This window comes from Caloenas nicobarica, chromosome 1, assembly GCF_036013445.1.
Source record: "Caloenas nicobarica isolate bCalNic1 chromosome 1, bCalNic1.hap1, whole genome shotgun sequence".
Classification (NCBI taxonomy): Eukaryota; Metazoa; Chordata; class Aves; order Columbiformes; family Columbidae; genus Caloenas; species Caloenas nicobarica.
The window spans coordinates 193,173,042-193,194,712 of NC_088245.1; the positions used below are offsets into that span (position 1 = coordinate 193,173,042).

At 44.0% G+C, this 21,671-nt stretch overlaps 1 protein-coding gene across 1 annotated transcript in view; it reads left to right on the forward strand.

Annotated features, from left to right (window-relative positions):
• The window catches only part of FLT3 (fms related receptor tyrosine kinase 3), a 38,614-nt gene extending 22,646 nt beyond the window's left edge, over positions 1–15,968 (forward strand). Inside the window, 15 exon segments of the mRNA XM_065649029.1 lie at positions 3,227–3,333; positions 4,476–4,587; positions 6,147–6,325; positions 7,767–7,879; positions 7,981–8,113; positions 8,203–8,307; positions 9,952–10,062; positions 11,196–11,346; positions 11,699–11,826; positions 12,206–12,330; positions 12,696–12,818; positions 13,445–13,556; positions 13,646–13,745; positions 14,739–14,844; positions 15,834–15,968. Of these exon segments, the coding sequence (XP_065505101.1) occupies positions 3,227–3,333; positions 4,476–4,587; positions 6,147–6,325; positions 7,767–7,879; positions 7,981–8,113; positions 8,203–8,307; positions 9,952–10,062; positions 11,196–11,346; positions 11,699–11,826; positions 12,206–12,330; positions 12,696–12,818; positions 13,445–13,556; positions 13,646–13,745; positions 14,739–14,844; positions 15,834–15,968 (1,840 nt within the window).
• Positions 15,969–21,671: the final 5,703 nt, after the last annotated feature.

Genomic DNA, 21,671 nt, shown 5'->3' on the forward strand with positions numbered 1-21,671 from the left:
CAGGACCTAGGCAGGGGTTAAGGTGCCTACACTGATATCTTCTCGTATTTTTAAAACCTCTCTTTGCATCTGCATAAAACTGTGTCACAGCCTTGATTACACTTTTTACAGTTTCTTTCCTTAGTATTTTGGTACACTTAGTTTTATCTGCTAGCTTGTCAAGTCATCTTTGCAACAGACTGGCCTTTTCATCTGCATCAGATGGTGTATTGGAGTCAGACTTTCACAAGGTTCAGAGACAGCTCAGTTCAGATTAGTGAATTGTCATCTCCTGGCAATGGCCACAGGAACTCTGTCTCTGCTGATAAAGTGAGGGCTGTCAGCAAACTTTGATAGCGTTGGGTGGGTGTTGGTGACTAATCTGCAATGCCTGACGTGGGCTAGGCAGATCTGTTCTTTGTGGTCAAGTGTGATTTGGGAAATGAGGTCTCAGGAGAGGGCCATGAGCATTTACTCATCCTTGTCCCATAGGTACCTCCCTCCAGCTGATAATGCCAAGCTGATTTGCTTTGCAGCTGGTGTGGACCTCTTCTCACTGCTTGTAAGAGCAGCAGTCAGTTTTGCTTGCATGATTGAGAGCTGGTGTAAATTCAATCCAGATAGGAAGAAGGTGCTACCGACTGGGCCAACAATAACAATTGTGAGAACTCCTGTTATATTAATAGCTTAGGTAACCCTCATTAATTGTAAGGTGTGGCAGCTGGTGGCCTGGGATTTATGAGTCACTTCAGATAGGCTGTGCAGCACAGGAGTCGTCGTTGCTGAGCTCTGATCACCACCTGCAGGATGGGGAAATATCCAGCCTGTGTCCCTGGAGCAGCGTGTCCTGGGCTGGAGCAGCGTGTCCTGGGCTGGCTCAGCCATGGCCACAGCCATGGCTGGAGCTTGGCCTCGAGGCTGCTTCAAACAGGCAGCTCAGCCATCCATCTGACTGCACTGTTGGTTAAACTCTTCTTTTTTTTTTTTTTTTTTAATGTTCATTTAGATAGTTATACTTTGCATTTACTCATCATTCTATTTATTTTATGCAAAAATATAATTGAGGGAAAAATACATTCATTTGGTGACTATTTCATCTGACAAGTACATTCTTCTGTACAAACATTCCCCAAAACTATCCAGTTTTGGTTGAATGCTAGCATTGGGTAGAGATGTCTTATACCTGAGGAAAGAGAGTAGGGGTAGATATTTCATTCATTTTAAAGTTCCCAGAAGCAGCAAAGAGTAGGGAGGTCAGGAGATTCTGCCTACGAGCTGTAGCACCACAGATTTCTATGTGATTTTTGAGCAGAAGGTTTCTCAAAACAAAAGAAAAAAGGTCATCACATATCTTAATGCTTTGTGAACCTAACTTCGCCAATTTTAGGTGGCTTCTGTGTAATCCCATCTCCCAACAGTTCTACTTTATTCCTTTCATATCCTTTTTCATTTCCTGTTTTTTTGGGTTTTAATATCTGCCATTTCCTTATCAATTTGTTCCTCTTGATTATGGATCATATTAAATTTTATTAATTAACTCTGTCCCCTTCTTTAGCTTTTAACTTCAAGTCCCAAGGATTCATCTCTCTTGTCAGTGCCCTTACGTGTTTTCAGAGATTCCTTCAGAATGTCAATTTTCTATTTGCTCTTGTTGTCTCTCTGTTTTAGCACACTGCTGATTTTCACTTCCCCTCTAAGAGAAAATGAGTTTTCATACACAGAATGACCTATGTTAAATCTATAATATTTGTATCACATCTCTTTATGTTTTCAGGTATCAAAGACACTCTTTTTAAATTACTTTCTCATTTCATTAGGATTTAATTCTTCAGACGTAAGATTTCAGAAGCAACAAATGAATTGCTGTTTCTCCTGCCTTCAGTATCCATTTTGAGGCAGCTTAAAAGAGGTCTGATTTTTAAAAAGTCTCTGAGTTCTGAGACATCTGTAAGGCCATTTCAGATTAAGACATTCAAAAGTCAATAACCATATGGAAGTGTTGCCTTAGTCAGAAGGCAAAATTGCTGGTGACTTCAATCTGAGATTTCTTGCTTTAGAATTGCAAGATGATATTTGGTCTCTTAGTTCATTTGTATACATCTTGCTTAATGAGAAACACCCTGATTTTAGTTACCTGGATTTCTTGTCCCAAGCTCATTACTGCTTTATTTTACTTTGCAGTTTACTGGTATATGCGGTCTTTTTTTCTGTCTGCTTCAAACTCCCTGATATGCCTGCTTGCCTTTACCACTAAAGTTGCACTGGGGACCTCCTGCCCAGTTTTCCTTGAGCAGTCAGCTAAAACATCTGCCCCCAAAATGCCAGCAACTAAACTTAAGATGAGATTTTCTTAAGTTCTCTTCTAACATTGGTGAGTTGCTTCTAACATTGGTGATTTGCTTCTAACATTGGTGAGCTGCAGTTTAAATATGACAATTGCCCTGACAACAATAACCTAGTCAAAAGGACAGAAATAGGATGCCATCTCTCTAAGATGATATATTCCCTTCTCCTTACTTCATCCCATGTCTCACAAACAGCAACTCAGCAAGTCGGTCGTGCAGGAATCTTTAAGTCTATGCAGTGCTCTGTTGTTAGCTTCTGCCCAAGGACCTGGTAGAGCCCTCTCTCACCACTTCCATTGTCACAAGCCATTCCTGCATGGTTTGGGTCTTGGTTTGCTGCCATCTCCATAGGGGTTGCTAGGACGCTGGCCTTCCTCCTGCAGGAATATCTTGATGGTTGGTGCTTTGTTTCATTAATAATGAACTTGTGATGATGATTTCATTTCTGAGTTTCTGTCAGATCTTTCCATTTGGAGAGATTTATCTTGTATGATCCTAGCTGTCATTGTTATTTCCTAGTACCGTTTATCATATCAGCTACTAACTCACATCAAAATTCTTTGGAGAGAGTTTGATCCATTGCAGGTCTTACCATCTGTGCCTGGATGTGATATATACCTTGTCTTCCAATGGACTGGAAACAAAATCAGAGCCTGACAGCCCACATGCACTCCAGGAACTCTGAAGCAAATTGCAGAATGAAATCAATATTGCAGGAAAAATATATCCTCTTATCAAAACAGTTATATTCTGGGGTTTATATTCTCTAATGAAAAATAATTTAGTCTGGGTTCCTCATTAGAAGATGTTGAATTGTTTCAAACGTATATAGTCTTGACTACATTTAAAATATTTTTCAAGTCAGTCTTTTGTCCTTTTCCTGTCTTTTCTTGGCTCCACAGCATTTCATCAAAGTTCTGCAACCACCAGCACCGGTCTGGGATATATGTCTTTTATGCTGAAAATGATGACATGGTCAAGACCAAAAAATTCACTCTGTATGTGAGAAGTAAGTGAGAAAACAATTCCTGTGAAGATGTAACAAAGTCTGGGATCTTACCACTGGTATAAATGGATTTAATATGTTGCTTTTCCCTGGGTATTCCCCATTGCATTTACATAGATTTATTGTTAAAAATGGAGAAGCACGAGGCAAAAATGTGATTCTCTGTGCTGCACTACTGAAATCCAGGCACTGAGTTGGGGAAGGATGCCAGTTGCTTGTGGGTCATATTTCTTGTGTTAGTCAGGGATGGAGAACAGAGGAAGGAGGAGGAGGTTATTAAGTTTTTTTCTCTTCCTTTTAGTCTGCCATAAACAGAAAGTACAGAATATGAGAAATTAGTCATATACTGAGAAAATTAATACTTCTTAAGAAAACCCTAAAGCCCAGGAGCTCAGTAAAATACATTAACTGTATCCTAACTCTACAAAGCCAAAATAAAAGTGACTGCTGTAGAAACCACATGAGATACACGGTGAGAGGAGACACTTATCCTCATCAGGTGTTCACTTTCTATGGTGTGTTTATGTCATTTTTTTCCTAATAGCATTTATGAGTTAATGCAGTTTGTCTGGAGACCCTTTGGTGTGCGACACGTATGCCAGGGCTCCGCTGCCTCGTGCGCCCCTGCCCGTGATTCATACACATGCATAGTCTTGCCCAGTGCTCTTGGTTGTCTCAATTCTGCCACGTGACTGCAGCATCTCACGCTTGCACTAGGTCAGGGACCACCATTTATTATATATTATTTATACAGGGATCCTTTGTGCATATTTTGTATGAGCTGGACACCCAGAACTAGGGTGTCAGGGGAGTCCTAGAGCCAACTGCTTTCTCCGCGTCAGAAAAGCAGAAGTCAAGACTTCTAATTTTGGCTCTGCCGCTGTTTTGGTCTGGTTGTGCCCGCACAGAGAAGTGGCTGCACCCCTCGCCTTGCCCACAATGCCATCACACAGAACCAAGGCACAGGGCTGGAGGAAGGAGGAGGATCAAGACCTGCAGCCAGGTCTCACAGTGACATGCGATCGGGTTATTTTGAAAACACAGAAGCAGATCTTGGTCTTGGCAGATGTAGCATTGCCACATAAATGTAAAAGTCTTGGTCACCGAAGTGCTGGCAAAAATTGTTTTGTGTTATCTTGTTGCAGGAAAGCCTGAAGTAACAGTACAGTTGTCATTCAAGCATATCTCCTGTGTTGCTGACAGTTACCCTGCTTCATCCTGGGTTTGGAGGAATTGTCCCGAACAGAACTCATCCAAGTAAATAATTTTCCTTCTTTTTGATCCATTGCTAAGACTATATCCAAGATACCCTTGGTTAAATGAAGACTGGCTTGTAAGAAACTAAGTGTAAAATGCACCCTCAACCATTTGTGCAAGGGGACATGGTGGCCCACTCCAGGGGAATTGGATCACCACAACTAGGCAAAGTTTTCCATTTTTTTTTAATTGACATCAAATGAAGTCTATAAAGGTCTGTATCTCAGGCTCTTTACACTGAAATAAACCCCTCTGGGTTTGTATCAACAGTTAGGTAGTTACAAAGTCAGATCTAAGTTTTTCTCTTGGCCTGTCAAACATAGAGAACATCCAGGAAATGCATTGGCTAATATGGGCTTGATTAATTAGTTAAGCTTTGGTTACTACAGCTGTTATGGTGACCTGTAACCAAAGCCAGTAAAATCAGTGAGAGTGTTGCCAGTAAAGTTATTGAGAGTGTTTCCATTTCCTCTATTTATTTAGGGCAATGAGTCAGGCCCTAATAGGCTGAAATAGCTTTGAGCTGTTTTATGAATTCTGCAGGTTTTATGTTAGATGTGCCAAAAAACTAATAATCCCATGGTGCAGAAGAGTTCGAAGACAAGTTATCTCTTGGGAGATTGTGGATAAAGTTCTAAGTGTTTTAATTAGATTAAAAAAAAAAAAAAAAAAGTCTAGACCATTTTCTCATCCATATCTCTGAAAAGGCTTCTAACATCAATCTATTTGTGCAGAAATGGAAGAGGAAAGAAAACATCCAGCTAGTGATTTCAAAATACTCCTCCAAACAGCTTTCAGGAAAGAAAATGCTGTGACATTTCTTTCCTTGGGAACTTCCACATACATATGTAGAGCTGAATAAATTTTATTGATTTGCTTACTTCCTCATTTATTTATGTGGACAGTAAACTAGGCAGTAAGCCAATGAATGATAGAAAAACTAAAAGTCAACATTTTCTCTGTGTAGCCTTCCTTTCCCTCATGCGTAACATTCCCTCTACCTATCAGGTCTTAAATAAGTCATTAATATGGGTGAATGCTCTCCATCACGAGTAAGAGAAACTTTGTGGTTGAAATCACATACTCTCAGGGAAAGGAGTTAGAACTTCTGCTGTGGGTTCATTTTGTATTCATTGTTTTAGTGGCGGCTCATTTGGAGCTGCTCAGTGCTTTGAGTGTTTGAGGTAAAGGTGAAACCAGTGGGAACAGATGTGATAGGGGAGGTTATGACAGCTGTGAATTGGTGGTGGCCACAGAGGTCAGGGGGTGCAGGTGTCCTGCCAGGGCAGTGGAGGAGAGTGGGAGTGAGCCCAGTGTAGGAGGTAGGGAGCCCAGTTCACTCCCTGCTGACCCTGCCATGTCCATCACCAAAAAATAAGAATGACAACTGCTCTGAAGCCTCACTCTAACAGTGACAAATAAAAAACAAGCCCATCTATACCTCCTTTCTTCCTTCCCTTCCAACACAGACAAAAGACGTGTTTTGAAGCATCCCAGCTCCTCATCTGGCAAATGCCACTGTGAGCCAAAAATCAAAACTGGTCTGCTTTCTTTTTCAGCTGTACAGAAGAAATCACTGAGGGGATTCATAACTTCTTGCCAGAGAGGAGATCCCTGGAGTCATGGATTTCAAGCAGTACTTTAGATGTAAAGGAGACAACAACAACCTTCTCTGTTGAGTGCTGTGCAAACAATTCTGCTGGTTCAACCTGCAAAAAGAGTTTAATTAACCTGCCAGGTACCATAAACCAGTGCTTTAACACAGGTTTTCTCAGTTAAAGCTGGCATGGAGAACTTACAGTATTTTTTTATCTAGCTAACGACTGACCACACAATGGCATTGCAGGTAAAACACAAGCACTGTGTGGGAAACGGTGGGTGAGTGGGCAATACATCTCTCCCCTGGTCCCGAAGTGGGGGCTCCCCTCATTAAAATGAGCAGAAATTTCATATTAATAGGAGGTACAGATTGGAGCCATGGCAATGTTGGGGTCTGCTTTTTTATTTCCTCTCGGTAATCCATATCTGAAATCTGGAGTGATCAGCTTTGGGAAGAGCTGAAGCCACTTTGGTAGCTGGGAGCATGTATTGGCTCTTGTTCCTCTCTTGGACATCATTGTGGTGCTGCCAGAAAAGCCCATGGGAGCTCTCCTCACCCCGTGGAGGTCATTGCATGCCCGAGCATGAGCATGACTGAGCCAACAGACTCACTCAAGGGACAGTCCCTGTCTGGGAAACGGGAGTGAGTACCAGGGGAGGGACCTTCTTAAACCTCTGTAAGTACGTGGCAGAAGGCTAAGGCCTGATTTGAGAACCACTGCTCAGTCTGCCTTCTTGTAGGTGACATGACAGATTCTTTCCTTGTTGAACAAGTCAATATGATTATTTGCCCATACATTTTATACTTGTAGCACCACATCCATCCCATAGGGAAAATATTTTAGTTACAGGGAACATGCTGTGGCACCTGGGAAGTGTTTTGAAAGATCCAGATGTTTGCAGCACAGAGATTTCCTTTGTCATGGACAAACAAGCTGTTTGGTGCTTTTGACTATAGATGGCAAAAGCTGTGACCACTGATAGAGTTTGAGCATTTATGTTGAAATTACAACAGAAAGTAAGCATGATACTTACACTCTTAGAAACTACGGGAATATGTGGACAGGTCTCATGTAACATTTACCTACCCACTAAAGCCTTGTAGTGTGGTCTTGACTTGTTAAGAGAGCTCCTGGCTGAGCAGCAGATAAATGCTCTGAGCAGGTTGTGTCCAGTCCATCCACTGATAACTGGTGCCTTGATACTTAACATACAGTGCTTGGGGGAAGGCACAGGGAGATGGGAGGGAGACACAATGAGAGGAGGAATTGCTTATTCCTGTTTATGCCCACAAAGTCCAATCCATGGACCACACCAACATCTCCACGCACTTAGATTTATTAACTGGTGTAGCATTTTTTTTGAATGAACGACAGATGTCAGAATTGCCCAGCACTTGATGCCTCCCACCCAGCTCCTTGCTTTGCACATGGCTCCATCTCATTCCACGTGCTGAGGAGGCTCAGGTATGAGAGGACTGCAAACTGGCCAAACTGACAAAGCCACTGTGGGTTCTGCTTGCACCTTTAGCTGCACACACGAGCTCTGATTCAGTGGGTAGTAATACATATCTCTTAAAGTTGCAGGAGCTGTTTCTTCCCCCCCGGACAATGCTGCATTCTATGCCTCCATTGGATTTTTCCTCCTATTGATCGCTTTTTTGTTTTTGTTCATTTTTCTTAAATACAAAAAGGTAAAAGCAAACATAAATTTCTGCCCCTTCTTCTTTTGTTCCTACCAGGCTCTTTCTTCTTCTCTAAGACTTACTCCACTTTCTTTTTCTTTCTTCTAAAGCAATTTAGATATGAAAGCCAGTTGCAAATGATACAGATGGTAGGCCCATTGGATAATGATTACATCTACATCGACTTCCGAGAATTTGAATATGATCTCAAATGGGAATTTCCCAGGGAGAATCTGGAATTTGGTGAGCAGTCCACAAGGCACATCACGATGCTGGAGTAGTAGCCTGTGCTGTACTAGCTGCAAATAATATTGGAATATTGTCTTTTGTAGGACAGGTCCTCGGTTCTGGGGCTTTTGGGAAAGTGGTGAATGCGACTGCTTATGGAATTAGCAATGCTGGAGATTCAGTCCAGGTCGCAGTCAAAATGCTAAAAGGTATGATAAACTCTGGGTGCCTTTCACAAGCAGTGATGTATTCTGTTGACTCCAAAGCAGAGGTGGTGTTGGAAGAAATCCCTTTATATACAGACTTAGCAGCTACACCTCAGAAATGCTTGCTTTCAAAATCTTGTCAAAATGCCTTCGAAATCCTGTTTCAGTTTGGAAAGGTATTGCTGAAGTGCCTTCTTCCTGCAATGTGTTGCATTTTGCCCTAAATACCAAAGATCTGCATTGTGTGGGGAAGTATCGAGCTGCTCTGCTCTAAAAAGGACAAATGCAAATTCATAGTGCACATTAGCCTGCTGGTCACATTTGTGACTCTGTGGACTTTGAAGTAAGATACATTTTTCTCCTAGTGCTGCCTAGCTGTTGCACTTCCTGCACCTTCTGTGTCTGAGCTAGCTTGTTTGCAAAATTTCCAGCATATCTTCCTGTAGCCTTCTTGATGACACAATGCAATTTCTTTCCATCCTTCCTTATGGGTCAGGCTTCTTAAACCTCTAATACTCCTTGCTGCTTTGCTCTGGCCTCTCTCCAAGCTGTCGTGGCCCCTCATAAAAGCAGTGTCCAGGAGCGAGTCTACCTGGCAACAAGCAGAGGAGGAGGGCTGCCTCACTGGTTCCCAAGTACCACAACCCTGTGGATAGAATCATAGAATCGTTTAGGTTGGAAAAGAACTTTAAGATCATCGAGTCCAACCATTAACCTAGCACTGCCAAATCCACCACGAAACCATATTCCTAAGTGCCATATCTACACATCTTTTGAACCCCTCCAGGGATGGTGACTCAACCACTTCCCTGGGCAGCCTGTTGCAATGTCTGACAAACCTTTTGGTGAAGAAATTTTTCCTAATATCCGATCTAAACCTCCCCTGGTGCTACCTGAGGCTGTTTCCTCTCATTCTATCACTTGCTACTTGGGAAAAGAGACCAACACACACCTCACCGACCTGTTGATACATAATGGGATGAGCTTCACGTTGGCAGAAGCACCAGGATCCTGTTCACCTGTGTGCCCACACAGCCCCTTCCTGCCAGTGCTGCCGTCCAGCTCTTCATCCCCTATTTGCACATGTACATCAGCTTTACACTTCCTTGGTCCACTCTTTTGTGGTTGTCTTTATCTAAGTTCAATTTTATCAGTTTGGTTCACATCTCCAATTCACTGTGATCGTAAGGACCAAATGCTTGCTGAAAAACAAGCCTAAAGCTGTTACTGAAACACAGGGTTGTCCTCTTAGCTATTGGATTGCAACTGTTTGCATGCCATATGGCTGTTAAGACATTTTTTTCTCTTAGCATTTCTCTCCAGCAGGGTTGACTGCCATTTTTTTCTGGGCTTGTGAACACCTTAATACACTGCTGTCATTCCTTGCCAGCCCCAAAATAACAGATATTAACATTTTATGACTGCTTTCCCAAACATTCAAATGATACACATTCACACACACATCTACTTTCCACCTTTGACTGAATCTTTTTATACTGTACAACATTTTTGGGATGTTCCCAAATGTACTGTCAGTCCCAGTCCAATGAATTTGAAATTAAGACTTGCATGTGACGAAGCAGCACAACCATTTACGTTTGTATTTCTTTGTTAGAGATATCCAAATCCATGTTATTACTTTTACAGAAAAACCTGATGCTTCAGAAAAAGATGCTCTAATGTCTGAGCTGAAAATGATGACTCAAATTGGAAGCCACGAAAATATTGTGAACCTACTAGGAGCTTGTACTGCATCAGGTAACTTGCAGTTGTGGATAGGTAACAATTAAAATCTCCAGACTAGTGAGGACTCCTGAACAGAAAAGAAGTATCAGAAACTGATTGTTGAAAGCAGTAATAAAATCATCCAAGACATGATTAATCACCTGTTCCTCAGGCTGCTGTTCTCCACCTCTCAATCCTGTCTTTGCCCAACCAATTTCACTGTTCTATGCTGGCCCAAAATAAGATAAAGGTGAACTGAAAATAAAGTTGAAGCCATGCATCTGTACAGAAATGGATCCTTTCTAATTGTACTTGGATAAAGTGATACTGTAGCCCTTCTCAAGGCTTTCACATCCATCCTCTGATAGACTTCACAGGCTTCTTCCAACGTGCCCTACCTTTCTTGGCAGGGGCTTTCTGGCAGAAATGTCCACAAATACATAGTTGATCTTTCTGAGCCAGAAGTGGTGATGCCAATGTAAGAATTTGCAGGGGCGATGTTAGACCACTCTGAGCTCCTGGGCCATTCATTCTGCTCCTGCTCTCTTGTCATGGCTTTTCTCCAAGCCTGCCTGGATCAGGAATCAGAGGTATTTTTCCTTTCTTGAGAAAGTGGCCTGACTGGTGCTCCACTCAGACACATCCTCTTGCAAGGTCTTTCCCTCCTATAGGTCATTTCAGCAAGCACACTTGGCTTTCAGGTGGCCTTTATGGAAAAAAGAGATATTTCTAGAGCATGAAGGTAATAAAGATAAATGAAAGGGCATAGGTAAAAGGATACCAATTCACATCATCAAGGTAATTAACAGGGGTCATCTTTTGCTTGAACCATGTATGTTTTAGACAATATGTTGCATCTTTATAGCCTGTATTGTCCTCCCCAGTGCCATTGGTATGGGCAAGGATCTTTGTGCCTTTTTAGAGATTTGCAATCCACCTTGGGAGATGCACCGCAGGGAAAAATCAGCTGCACGGACTTTCCAAAGGGACATTACAGTCAGTAACTATAGTCAGTAAACTTTACCTGCCCATCAGTATCTACCTGGGAAGGGGAGATGCTTGAGACATTTAATACGGATTAGTCCTAGGCGATGAGACATCATTAAGACACTAATGGGGAGAGTGCTATAGATAGTAGGAGGCATTTACATTTCCAACTATTTCAGGACCAATTTACTTGATATTTGAATATTGTTGCTATGGTGACCTACTGAACTACTTAAGGAGCAAGAGAGAAAAGTTTCACTGGACATTGACGGATATTTTTAAACAGCACAACAGTTTTTACCACAATATCCATTTGAACCAAAATTCCAGGTAAAGCATTCAGCAACAATTTAATACTTTATAAAGCTACTGTCTATTTTTAAGCTGCATTCTCAGCTGTGCTGTAAACTGGTGAAATTATTGAACTGTTGAGAATATGCGCTCACATACTTTAATAAGCAATGCTTTGGGAGGATTTGATTCTCTTTATGATGTTATTCTCACTGAACTGCAAAAGACAAGCAATCCCTTTATTCTCTTTCCAGTTTTGAGAAGACTCATGTCTGTGCCCAGATTTTTAATAGCAATAACTGATCATGCTTTTTCACTGAAAAACAGTTTTTGTGTAGAAGATTATGTGACCCATCGTGTGTAACCTTTGAAAATGTGTCACCCACTCCAGGAAGGCAACTCACCTGAAATATGGTGTGAATACAACTCTATGCAGAGAGGATGAATTTGAAATCACACAAAGTCAAAACATGAATGTGACATCTAGATCGAATGGGATTGTGCTATATTCTGATGAAGGTAAGAGATTAATTGTTTTTATTTCTAGTAATTCTGTTATTAATGTGTTTATCATATTCTTGCTCTACTCAGACTACATTCAGTGACACAGGAGGCCTCTTTCTATCATATGTCTCTCTTTCCTCCTGGCAGGAATTTTGCTGGAGAAGCATTCAACAATACTTAAGACCAGAGGCTTATGTTTCTGGTCATGCTATACATTATATTTGAGTATGAAAATACCCTTTCCTTTATCTTGTGTCTGAGAAAAGGATGCAAAAGAAGAATGTTTTCTGTGATGTTCTTTGTAGGAGCACAAGAAAATGCTTATAACAGTCAGTAGAATTAATCAGAGTGAGGAAGCCCATGGAAAACTCATACTCCTGGTTACTTTTTACAGATAAAATTGAACATGCAAGCAGGCAGACGGAGGAAGAAGAGGACTTTAATGTGCTCACTTTTGAAGACCTTCTTTGCTTCTCTTATCAAGTTGCCAAAGGAATGGAATTTCTTGAGTCCAAATCGGTATGATGAAGGGTAACGAATTGCTTAGATAGAAAAGACAGCAAAAATAGGTCAGTCTAGTAAAAGGCAGACTGAGGAACAGAGCCACACAGTGGCAGGCTTGAACCATACCTCCTTCCTCGACTTTATGGGAAAGACTGGATTGCAGTTTCAGGCATGACCCAGAGTAAGACATGGCTGCACACTGCTGCCTGCTCTGGCCCTGTCCCCGTGCCACAAGCAAGCGCGGACTGTCCAGTTTACTCATCCTGCAAACAGCTTGGGTGAAAGGAGGCACCAGTTCAGAGAGCTCTGTACGAGCCCAGGGAGTTATCTTCCTCTGATACCAAACGCTGCAGAGTGTTAATCCATCCTTTCCTTCTAAGTGCATCCACAGAGACCTTGCTGCCCGGAATATCCTAGTGACCCATGGAAAAGTGGTGAAAATATGTGACTTTGGCCTTGCCAGAGATGTAGTGAACGACTCCAACTACATCGTCAGGGGCAATGTAAGTTCCTGAATGCTCTCTATTTTTCATACCATTATAAGAATTATAAGGAATTAAGAAAGTTAAGCTTTGCATTTTTGGATTCCTTGTTAGCTTTATAGATATCTGTACAGACAGTGCAGAATTGTCACATTTTCCTGCCTTTATAATTAACCAAATCAAGCTAGTGTTAGCACTGTAAATGAGATGATGCCCATGTCCTTTCTAAAGCACACTAAAATCCATTGGTGGAAGTGCTGGGAATTGTTTACTGTTATGGACAATAATAGTACAGAAGCAATAGCATATGTGTGGAGTACACCAGATCCTCTGGCTATATGAAGAAGTACAGAGTGGACATCTCCATCTGAGCTACTCACTCTGGAAGTCAGCGGAGAGAAAAAGGCTCTTCCAAGGCTGAGCTCATGTCCTCTTTAAATAGTCATCTAAAATGGATGAGAATAATTGGCTCCTTAGAAGTGCCTATTTCTCTCTCTAGGGGAAATTTAAAGAGACTGCTAAAAGAGGCCCAGCTTTTCATATAGCAAGCATTAATTGATCCTACTCAAGCAGTGAGAACTACAGTGAGATGTCTCAAAAGCCTGTGTCACAGCATGACCTGGCCTCTTTTCCCTCTCTCTGTACAGGCTCGTTTACCAGTAAAATGGATGGCTCCTGAAAGCTTATTTGAGAGGACGTACACAATGAAGAGTGATGTCTGGTCTTATGGAATATTGCTATGGGAAATATTCTCTTTGGGTACGTATTCTGTTGGATACACAACAAAAGAGCACTGCTTGGTTTTGGCAGCTTCTAAATGAACAGGTATTCTCCAATATTCTCCACAGGTGTAAATCCCTACCCTGGTATTCAGGTTGATTCAAACTTCTACAAATTAATACAAAGTGGATTTAAAATGGACCAACCATATTATGCTACAAAAAATGTGTAAGTGTATTTTCTGAGTGATGCACAGCATAGGAATTTATATTTACTATGTCACTGTTTATATGACTTTTTATTTATTGTACACCATACCTTGCTCAAAAAAATCACAAAAAGTGAGATCTTCCTCTAACTCTGAAAAAGGCTGCTTGATCATGTAGGTTTTGTCCTAAAGCAGAAGTCATCAATGCTAAAGGTTATGTATGTTTGAAAGGACTGTCTTATTGTCTGTATTTAATGGTGCCTTCCTCCCAGACAACTTCTTGTTCTCAGATCACAGACTTCATTTTTCTTTTTCTCTTTCTTTTTTTTTTTCTTTTTGCAAAAGCAATGTTATGCCATATTCATTTTGGATATTAACTAAATATTTGGTGATTTTTTTCCTAAACTTTTTTTTTTAATTGAGCATGTTTCATTCAGCTCCAGGAGGGTAGGAATCCTCTTAGAGAAAAACCCAATAAGGAAGAGCTGACAGGAGCTATTCTTGCACTCTCAGCTTGGGCAGGGACACCTTCCACTAGATCATGTTGCTCAAAGCCCCATCCAGCCTGGCCTTGAACACTTCCAGGGATGGGGCATCCACAGCTTCTCTGGGCACCTTGTTCCAGTGCCTCACCACCCTCATGGGGAAGAATTTATTCCTCATAGCTAATCTAAACCTACCCTCTTTCAGTTTAAAGCCATTATCCTTTGTTCTGTCACTCCATGCCCTTGCAAAAAGCCCCTCTCCAGCTTTCTTGTAGATCCTTTTTAGGTACTGGAAGGCTGCTATAAGGTCTCACTGGAGCCTTCTCTTCTCAAGGCTGAACAACCCAAGTCTCTCAGCTTCTCTTTTCCTCATCTTTCTGTATCTTTTCCTCTGATGCAACACATTCAGTCTGGCCTCTTTCTATAAAATTGTTCTGATGCCCCGTAATTCCCATCCAAATTCTGCACTTCCATATAGTCACTTGCAGACTCCAACAGCTAATGTGTTTTCTGTATCACCTCCTGCAGCTATCATGTGATGCAGTCCTGCTGGGCCCTTGACTCCAGAAAAAGACCTTCTTTTTCTTGGCTGGTTTCCTGTCTTGCCTGTCAGCTGGCTGAGGCAGAAGGAGCAGTAAGTAAACACAGAAAGAATAAAAATATGTGGTTGGTTGGTTTTTTGTAGCCTTGTATGAGCTGAGAATCAGTCTTACAGTTTCTATTGAAGTAAGCTGCTGTGTTATGGATACATTCCCCAGGGATGTATGTGAGAGTTTAGGGAAGTTGTTTTCTACCATCAGGAGGAATCTTGATCTCCCTGATGAGATTTTCCTCACTCCCACTGCCAGCACCAGGACTCTGGAAGGCTGAAATGTCTCAGCCTGTGTGATGAGACTGTGCTTCCGTCCTGCAGGAGCCAGTGCAGTTGGCTTTGGTGATGCTGATAGTTGCCATGGAACATTGCTGAGCCTGGGCCACCTTCTGAGAGGGGCCACCATGTGTATGCACTGTCATGTCCTCACAGACAGAGGGCCATATGTCATTATCAAAAGTCAAAATACTAAAGAGAATCATAGGAACTCATATTCTGTCGTTACCAGACTGTGATCTCTGCCTCAGGGAAGATAAGCAACTCCTTTCAAAACTATGAATTCCTACCTAGGAATACACTCTGGTCTAGACACACACTATTTCCCAGTGCAGTGCCCTTGCGAACCTTTTGGGATACAGGGGGCTATGAATGACTCTTGCCTTTGCAGCCTGGAACCTCTCAGCAAGCTGTTAGCCTGAGAGAAGCCGCCAAGCATAGAGGCAACCTGATGAGCAACTTCAAAGCACTGTAGCTAGAAAAAAAAAAAAACAAAAAACACCCTTCTTTATAGTCCCTTCCTCAACCCAGCTCTTTTTGGCTAGAAAATACTTATCTCATTTAGGCAGTTGTCTGGACTTGCTTTGGAGTCAGTGGGAAGTAAGGAGCAGATCTGAGTGTGATTGTCTCATGGTGTACAGGGATGCCTCCTTCAGGGGAGGTGGGTTGTGCCTTGTAAGTGCCCACTTGAGCAGCTCTCCAAGTACAATACATAATAACACAAGATACGTTTTGTTTCCTCATCCCAATTCTAGGTTTACCCAAATATGAAGAAAAATGTTTCTACGCACAATTCCAGTATCAAAACTAAACCACGTGTAAACAGGGATGAGGAATCTCTACTGTCTCCAACTGTGCTCCAGCATGAAGACTCTCAGGTTGAAAAATAATCTGGGTTCTGGATTTGATCTCAGTATTTTTGTAAACTCTGTGTACCATAAATGTTTTACATCACCACTAAGAAAAGAAAATGTTACCAACTGCTGCTCTGTTCACATTTCTTATGGGCCAGTCCATATTCATGTTATTTTGAGAAGACAATTCATTTACTTGAATTCAGCAAACATGTATATCACAAGAGAGAAGCAATGGTCTTTCCACTGTCTCTCTACAACTGGATATCTCTTTTCCTGTTTTGATATAAACAGTGTCTAATCAATGCACTGAATTCAGACTGTTCTTGCCTCATTTCAAACAAATACAAGAAAATCCATGGGGTTTTTTGTTGGTGTTTGCAAGCATTCATCACACATCTGAAGAGAATCGGTGTGATTTCCAGAAGTGCTACTCACATCTTCACCCCCAGATAGATTTGAGTGTGTACGACTCTCTTACCCTGAACATCCCAATTGCTGTGAAGTTCCGCATAGGTGTCCAGTTCAGGTGAGTTCATTTCATCAAGCTTTAGGTACTCGGATGGTCTCTAGTCATCCAGACTGCGTTCTGCACCCACTGGTGAGAGCTAGAGTGAGCGATTCCTTTATACCTAGAATAAGCATCTAAAACAAACAGGAGGAGTGATATTTGGAGGAGATGTATTGCATCTCTGGTCTAGAAAATCCAGGTGGCAGTCTCCAACTGTATGTCTCACTTCATCTGAGTTATAGCTAATTCCACTCTTGGGGCTTTATGTGTTTTAATATCAAAAAAAATGTTTAATTTTAAAGAAATTATCTTCTGTAGCAATTTAGGAGTGTAATATCATCACTCCCAATTCCCAGAAGTCGGCCTGGGTATATGAACCCTGCTGCAATAGAATGAAAGTACATGTCTTTAACTTTCTCCCAGACTCCCAGGACAATAACCAGAGGCTTGATTTTTTTTTTTAATATAGCTAAAAAGACATGCTATTTTCATGGTGAGAGGTCTGTAAATGCACCTTTCTTAATGACTAATGGGATACATTTGTCTATACTCCAGTAAATCAAGGTGAGAATATTTGGTTAATTGTTTGCTTCTCTTTTACATTTTTCAAGATGCTAACTGCAATTAGGATTTCCAGTGGCAAGTGTTATAAATGAATAACTGTTTGGATAGAATATGCTGTCACATAAATTGAGCTGCTCTTTACTAACATTGTCTGAAAATAATGTTGTAATACAACAATTATGATTTGTACATTTTTGTTAACATTGTTGAATTAGAAAGGAATCCTTGATTTTTCTTTTTTTAATCAGATGTAAACTGCTGAAGATTAATTTGGGAATATAAAGACAGAAATAAAACTTTAACATTGCATTTTCTGGAAAATATGTATGGCTTTTAACATACTCATATAACACTATTTCAAAGTGTTCAGCAACAAGATGTCACTGTTCAGCACCACTAACACACAGCCTGCGCCGGCTGGAAAGTGAGAGTTGCGTGTCCTGTGCAGACAGAAGTTTTCAGCTTTCAGAGCCAGAGGAGCTTAGCACTGAACTGGTTGCATCCAAGCCTAGCTGGTCCTGGAAGCTAAGCAGAAGTGAACTTGGCTCACAGACGAGCAGATGGGAATGCTGTGTGCTTTAAAACACGCCAGGGAGTTGTGTCAAGTGGTTTCCCACAAGATTAAAAAAGGAGTGGACAGAGGTCATCTGGCCCCATCATCACTACTGAGCTGAGACTCAGGAAAATAAAGGCAAATAGAGAACCTTGGAGCTAACACAAAATCCTTGTGATGCACACGTGAAAAGCAGCTCAAGCAACGTTGCACTCTGTGAGGAAGTACAATCAGGAGAAAGAGCCTCCTGTAAGGACTGGGCACATGGAGGGTTGTGCATCTGCTTCTCCGCAGAGCAGAAAGGGATAGAACAAAACTACAGGAGGTATTCAGTGAAAAGTATCTTCTAGGACCACATTTCCTTTCCAGGATACTTCCAACACGACTTAGAAAAGCGCTAGTCAATTCCTGAGGCTTGTGCAGAGCCACAGCCAGTGCTTTTTAAGGAGTGTTTTCATGATTCTTGAAGGAAAATGCCCATATTTCTCTTGTTAGGATCCAGACCCCTAATCTGTGCCTCCAAGAGCAGGTTCACTGGAGAAAGTGCTAAATTCCCCCTGTGGAGAGAGTTAAGCTTGTTTGAAGACATCCAGCAGAGGTGCCATTAGTCTAAGTTAGATGCATTAAGTTAGGCAGAGACTAACAAAGATTCAGTGATCATTAAGCCAGGAAGAAGAGGAACAGAAGTGACAGAAGTCAGTTAAAAGTGCTAAATGGCAAAGGACGCTGCACTCTCCCTGGTAGCAAGGCCAGACTGGACGGGGCTCTGATCAACCTGATCTAGTTGAAGATGTCCCTGCTCATTGCAGGGGAGTTGGACTAGATGACCTTTAAAGGTCCCGAGGAGACCTGCCCGGGTGATGCCTCCCGGGCGGCCGCGGTCCCGTCCCGCTGCCGCAGCCGGCACTAGGTGGAGCTCCGCGACCGCGCAGTGCGGAGCCTCCCGCCCGGCGGCTCCCGCGGCTGTCGGGCAGCCAGACAGGCAACAAGCAGCAGGGCTAGTGCTTAGCATAAGGGCCTGGGCCAGCCACGGTGTCAGGACCAGAGCTGCAGGAGCCCTGGGGGAGCAAGGCTGGGGTGATGGTGACGGACAAAAGGAACCCGCAGCCAAAACCTCGTAGCACTAACGGTACGAGCCAGAAGGGCCCTTCTCTGTCTGATCCAAGAAAAACTGGGGGTGCTTCTCCAGCAAAAGTCTCATCGTCGGGTTTGGGATACCTGGAGAGCGTTATCTGAGGTCCCCCTGGAAGAAGCTGAGGCTAACAGTGTTGAACCAGAAGAGGAGAGCAGAAGTGTCATACAGGCTAGCAGTAGCTATCAGTCCACATGTTCAAAGTGATAGGTGAAAAGTGATTGAGAAATCCAAGGTCATATTTGCTACAGAGCCATTTGTGGATATGTCATTTTTAAGAGTCTACTGTTGTTGGGAGATGTATTAAGGGTGCAGAAATCAAAGCAGTCTGAAAATATGGGCACTAGCCATGCAGCTAGGCACGCTGGATCTCAGCCCTCTTCTCTTCTCCCAGGCACTGAACTATACAAGGTACCCAGTGGTACACTGCTCTTTCTTACCATCTAAATGCACTGCTGCACTAGTGAGCCACTGTCTCCTTCCTTCCTCCATCAATGACTAATTAATTAGGCCATGCAAAGTAAAACAGCTTTAAAAAGATTTGGTTTGTTTAGGTTAGTTGGGATGGAAACCCATGGGAGATCCTGCAAGTGACCCACTTTTCCTGCCACACGATGCCTTTACCGACATCCATTGCACTGCAGCTAAGTTTTGGCACTTAGCCGTGGCTGCCCATAGGTGCCGAGAGGTGCCTCTTCCCAGCTGCACTAGGATTGCCCTCCCTTCATGCTCTATGCCATGGGGACAGAACTGTCTTCCAGCTGAAGAAAGCCCAAAATTTAGTTGTAATCATAGCCCTCCAGTCTCACCAGTGCCATGACATCCCCAACCTCAGAAGAGGGCTGGATGTTTCAGATCCTAAAAAGAAGGAGGTGCCTAGCTGTAGTTTACACCATATTTCTCTTTGAGAAGTGACTACCTACCTGATGTAGACTGGGATCTCCTTTGGAAAAGCCTGAGGGTGTGCTGGGTGAAGCAGGGCAGTGGAACTAAACTCAGACTGAGCTGGAGCTGGTCCCCAGGAAATGAGACACAAAGTGAGAGGCTAGAGGAAGGCAATGTGGACCACAGCCAGGAGTCTGGCCCTAGGATCTGGGCCTGGTCCTGCCTTTCATTCCTTTTGGGCCCTCTTCGCAGACCAGGAAAAAAAATGTGGTGAGAGTCCTCTTCCATTCCAAGAACTAGAAGAAGCCAGGTGGGAGCAAATGGGAGGTTGTGGAGAGGAGTCAGGCACCAGTTTCTCCTTGGAGACAAAAGGACTGAGGTTTTGTTCATTTTGGAAGGAACAGTTTTGCCCACGGAGGAAGACAATTCTTCTCCTGCCTTCTTACAGCCCTAGAACAGAGAAAAGTCCCACGTGGGAACCGCAGCCTTCTGCCTCCCAGGCCAAGGAGGCACTTGGCACCTGCCTGTCTTGGACTCCTACATTACCTAGCATGAAATAGCCCCAAAACACCACGGCCCTGCAGGGATGTGTACAGTTCTGGCCTTTAAAACCTTGAGTCTAGCAAACAAGCCATCTACACAGGGCAGAGTCACCCTGTGCCTCTGCTAACTGAATAGGTTGGCTGGATCGGGCTTGCCATGAAACACAGGCTGAGGGAGATGGTGGTATGGGGCAGCCACTCCATAGCATCTTGCCATGGGAGGCCCTGGAGTGAGGAATAAAGAGGCGCTGCTGAGACGTGTGGGAGGACACGGCCACAGAGTGTGCATCACCTCACTGCAAAGGTTACATTGCAATGCTGGGAGATACAGAAAACGAATCAGCAAGGAAGGCAATGAGGACATTGGCCTTTATATTGCCCGTGGGGCATGGAGGGGGTAGCCCGGGGGCTCGCTGGTGGCAAACACGTGCAAAACATTTTGCAGCTGGAATTTTACGTTTTGTTTGGCGTGGGAGTCAACACACGCATTAGTGGCACCGTCCTGCCAGCTGGGTCGGGGCTTGCTGTTGCCCTGGGAGCGGCATGGCTCTGGGTAAGAACGGGGGCCCGGGAGCCACCCCTGCCTAGGGCTCCCCAGACCGGCTCGGCTGTGCCTCGCTGCAAAGCCGAAAGCACGTGGCTGGGGAGCACGATGCTCCCACCACGTCCCCCTTGCCGGGTGCCGCAGGGGCCGGGCTGCGAGACGGAGAAGATAATAGCGACCCTGCGTGCTCCGGGCAGCGTCCGTACAGGCGCGGGGCCTGTCCTCGGGGGGCAGGGGACGATAACAGCCGAGCCCCAGGGTCCCTCCCCGGGAGGGGACCCGCACGCCGCCCCCGCACGCCGCCCTCCGGAGCCGGGACCGCACCGTCGGGGCTGCCCCGCGGGTGCGCGCTGCCGGGTGACCCACGGCTCCCGTGACCGGATCAGGCCCGGGCCTCCCCAGACGGGACATGCCAGCAGGGTCTGGGCACAGGCGTTCTGCAGGCGGCCGCGGCGTGCGCCGCAGCACGGGGCACGCTGGTGCGGCTTTCCTCCCTCTTGTCGTAAAAAAAAAAAAAAAAAAAAAAGGTTTGCAAAGGTGTCCCAAGGGGGCTTTGATGGCGATGGACCAGCGGCTCCCAAGGGAGCAGAGCAATGCTCAGCCCGCGTAAAAAGGGTCAGGGAGCGTGACGGGGATCACCCTTTGGTCCACCCTCGGACACACCGAACGTCTCTTCTGGAGGGTCTGGCCACTGGATCCGAGCAACTGGGCACACTTCCACTGGCCTGTGGCTGCACGAAGCCTCTGGTGCGTATTTTGGCTTTTCCCCCCGCTTCTCTCCTTATGTTCCTATTTCCCGGAGCGGAGCCGGAACGATACGAGCTCAGGCCTGACAGCACCTGTGCGAAGAGGCAGGGCTGGCCGGGGCAGCGGAGGGCGGCCTGCGGTGGGTGCCGATGCGGGGTGGCAGTGCCCCAGCCTGGCACGAGGTGCCACCTCTCCCCACGCCCCCCGTCTTCGCTTCCTTCCCAGCAACGCGAATCCGCTCGGGAGGGAGCGTTTAGCATC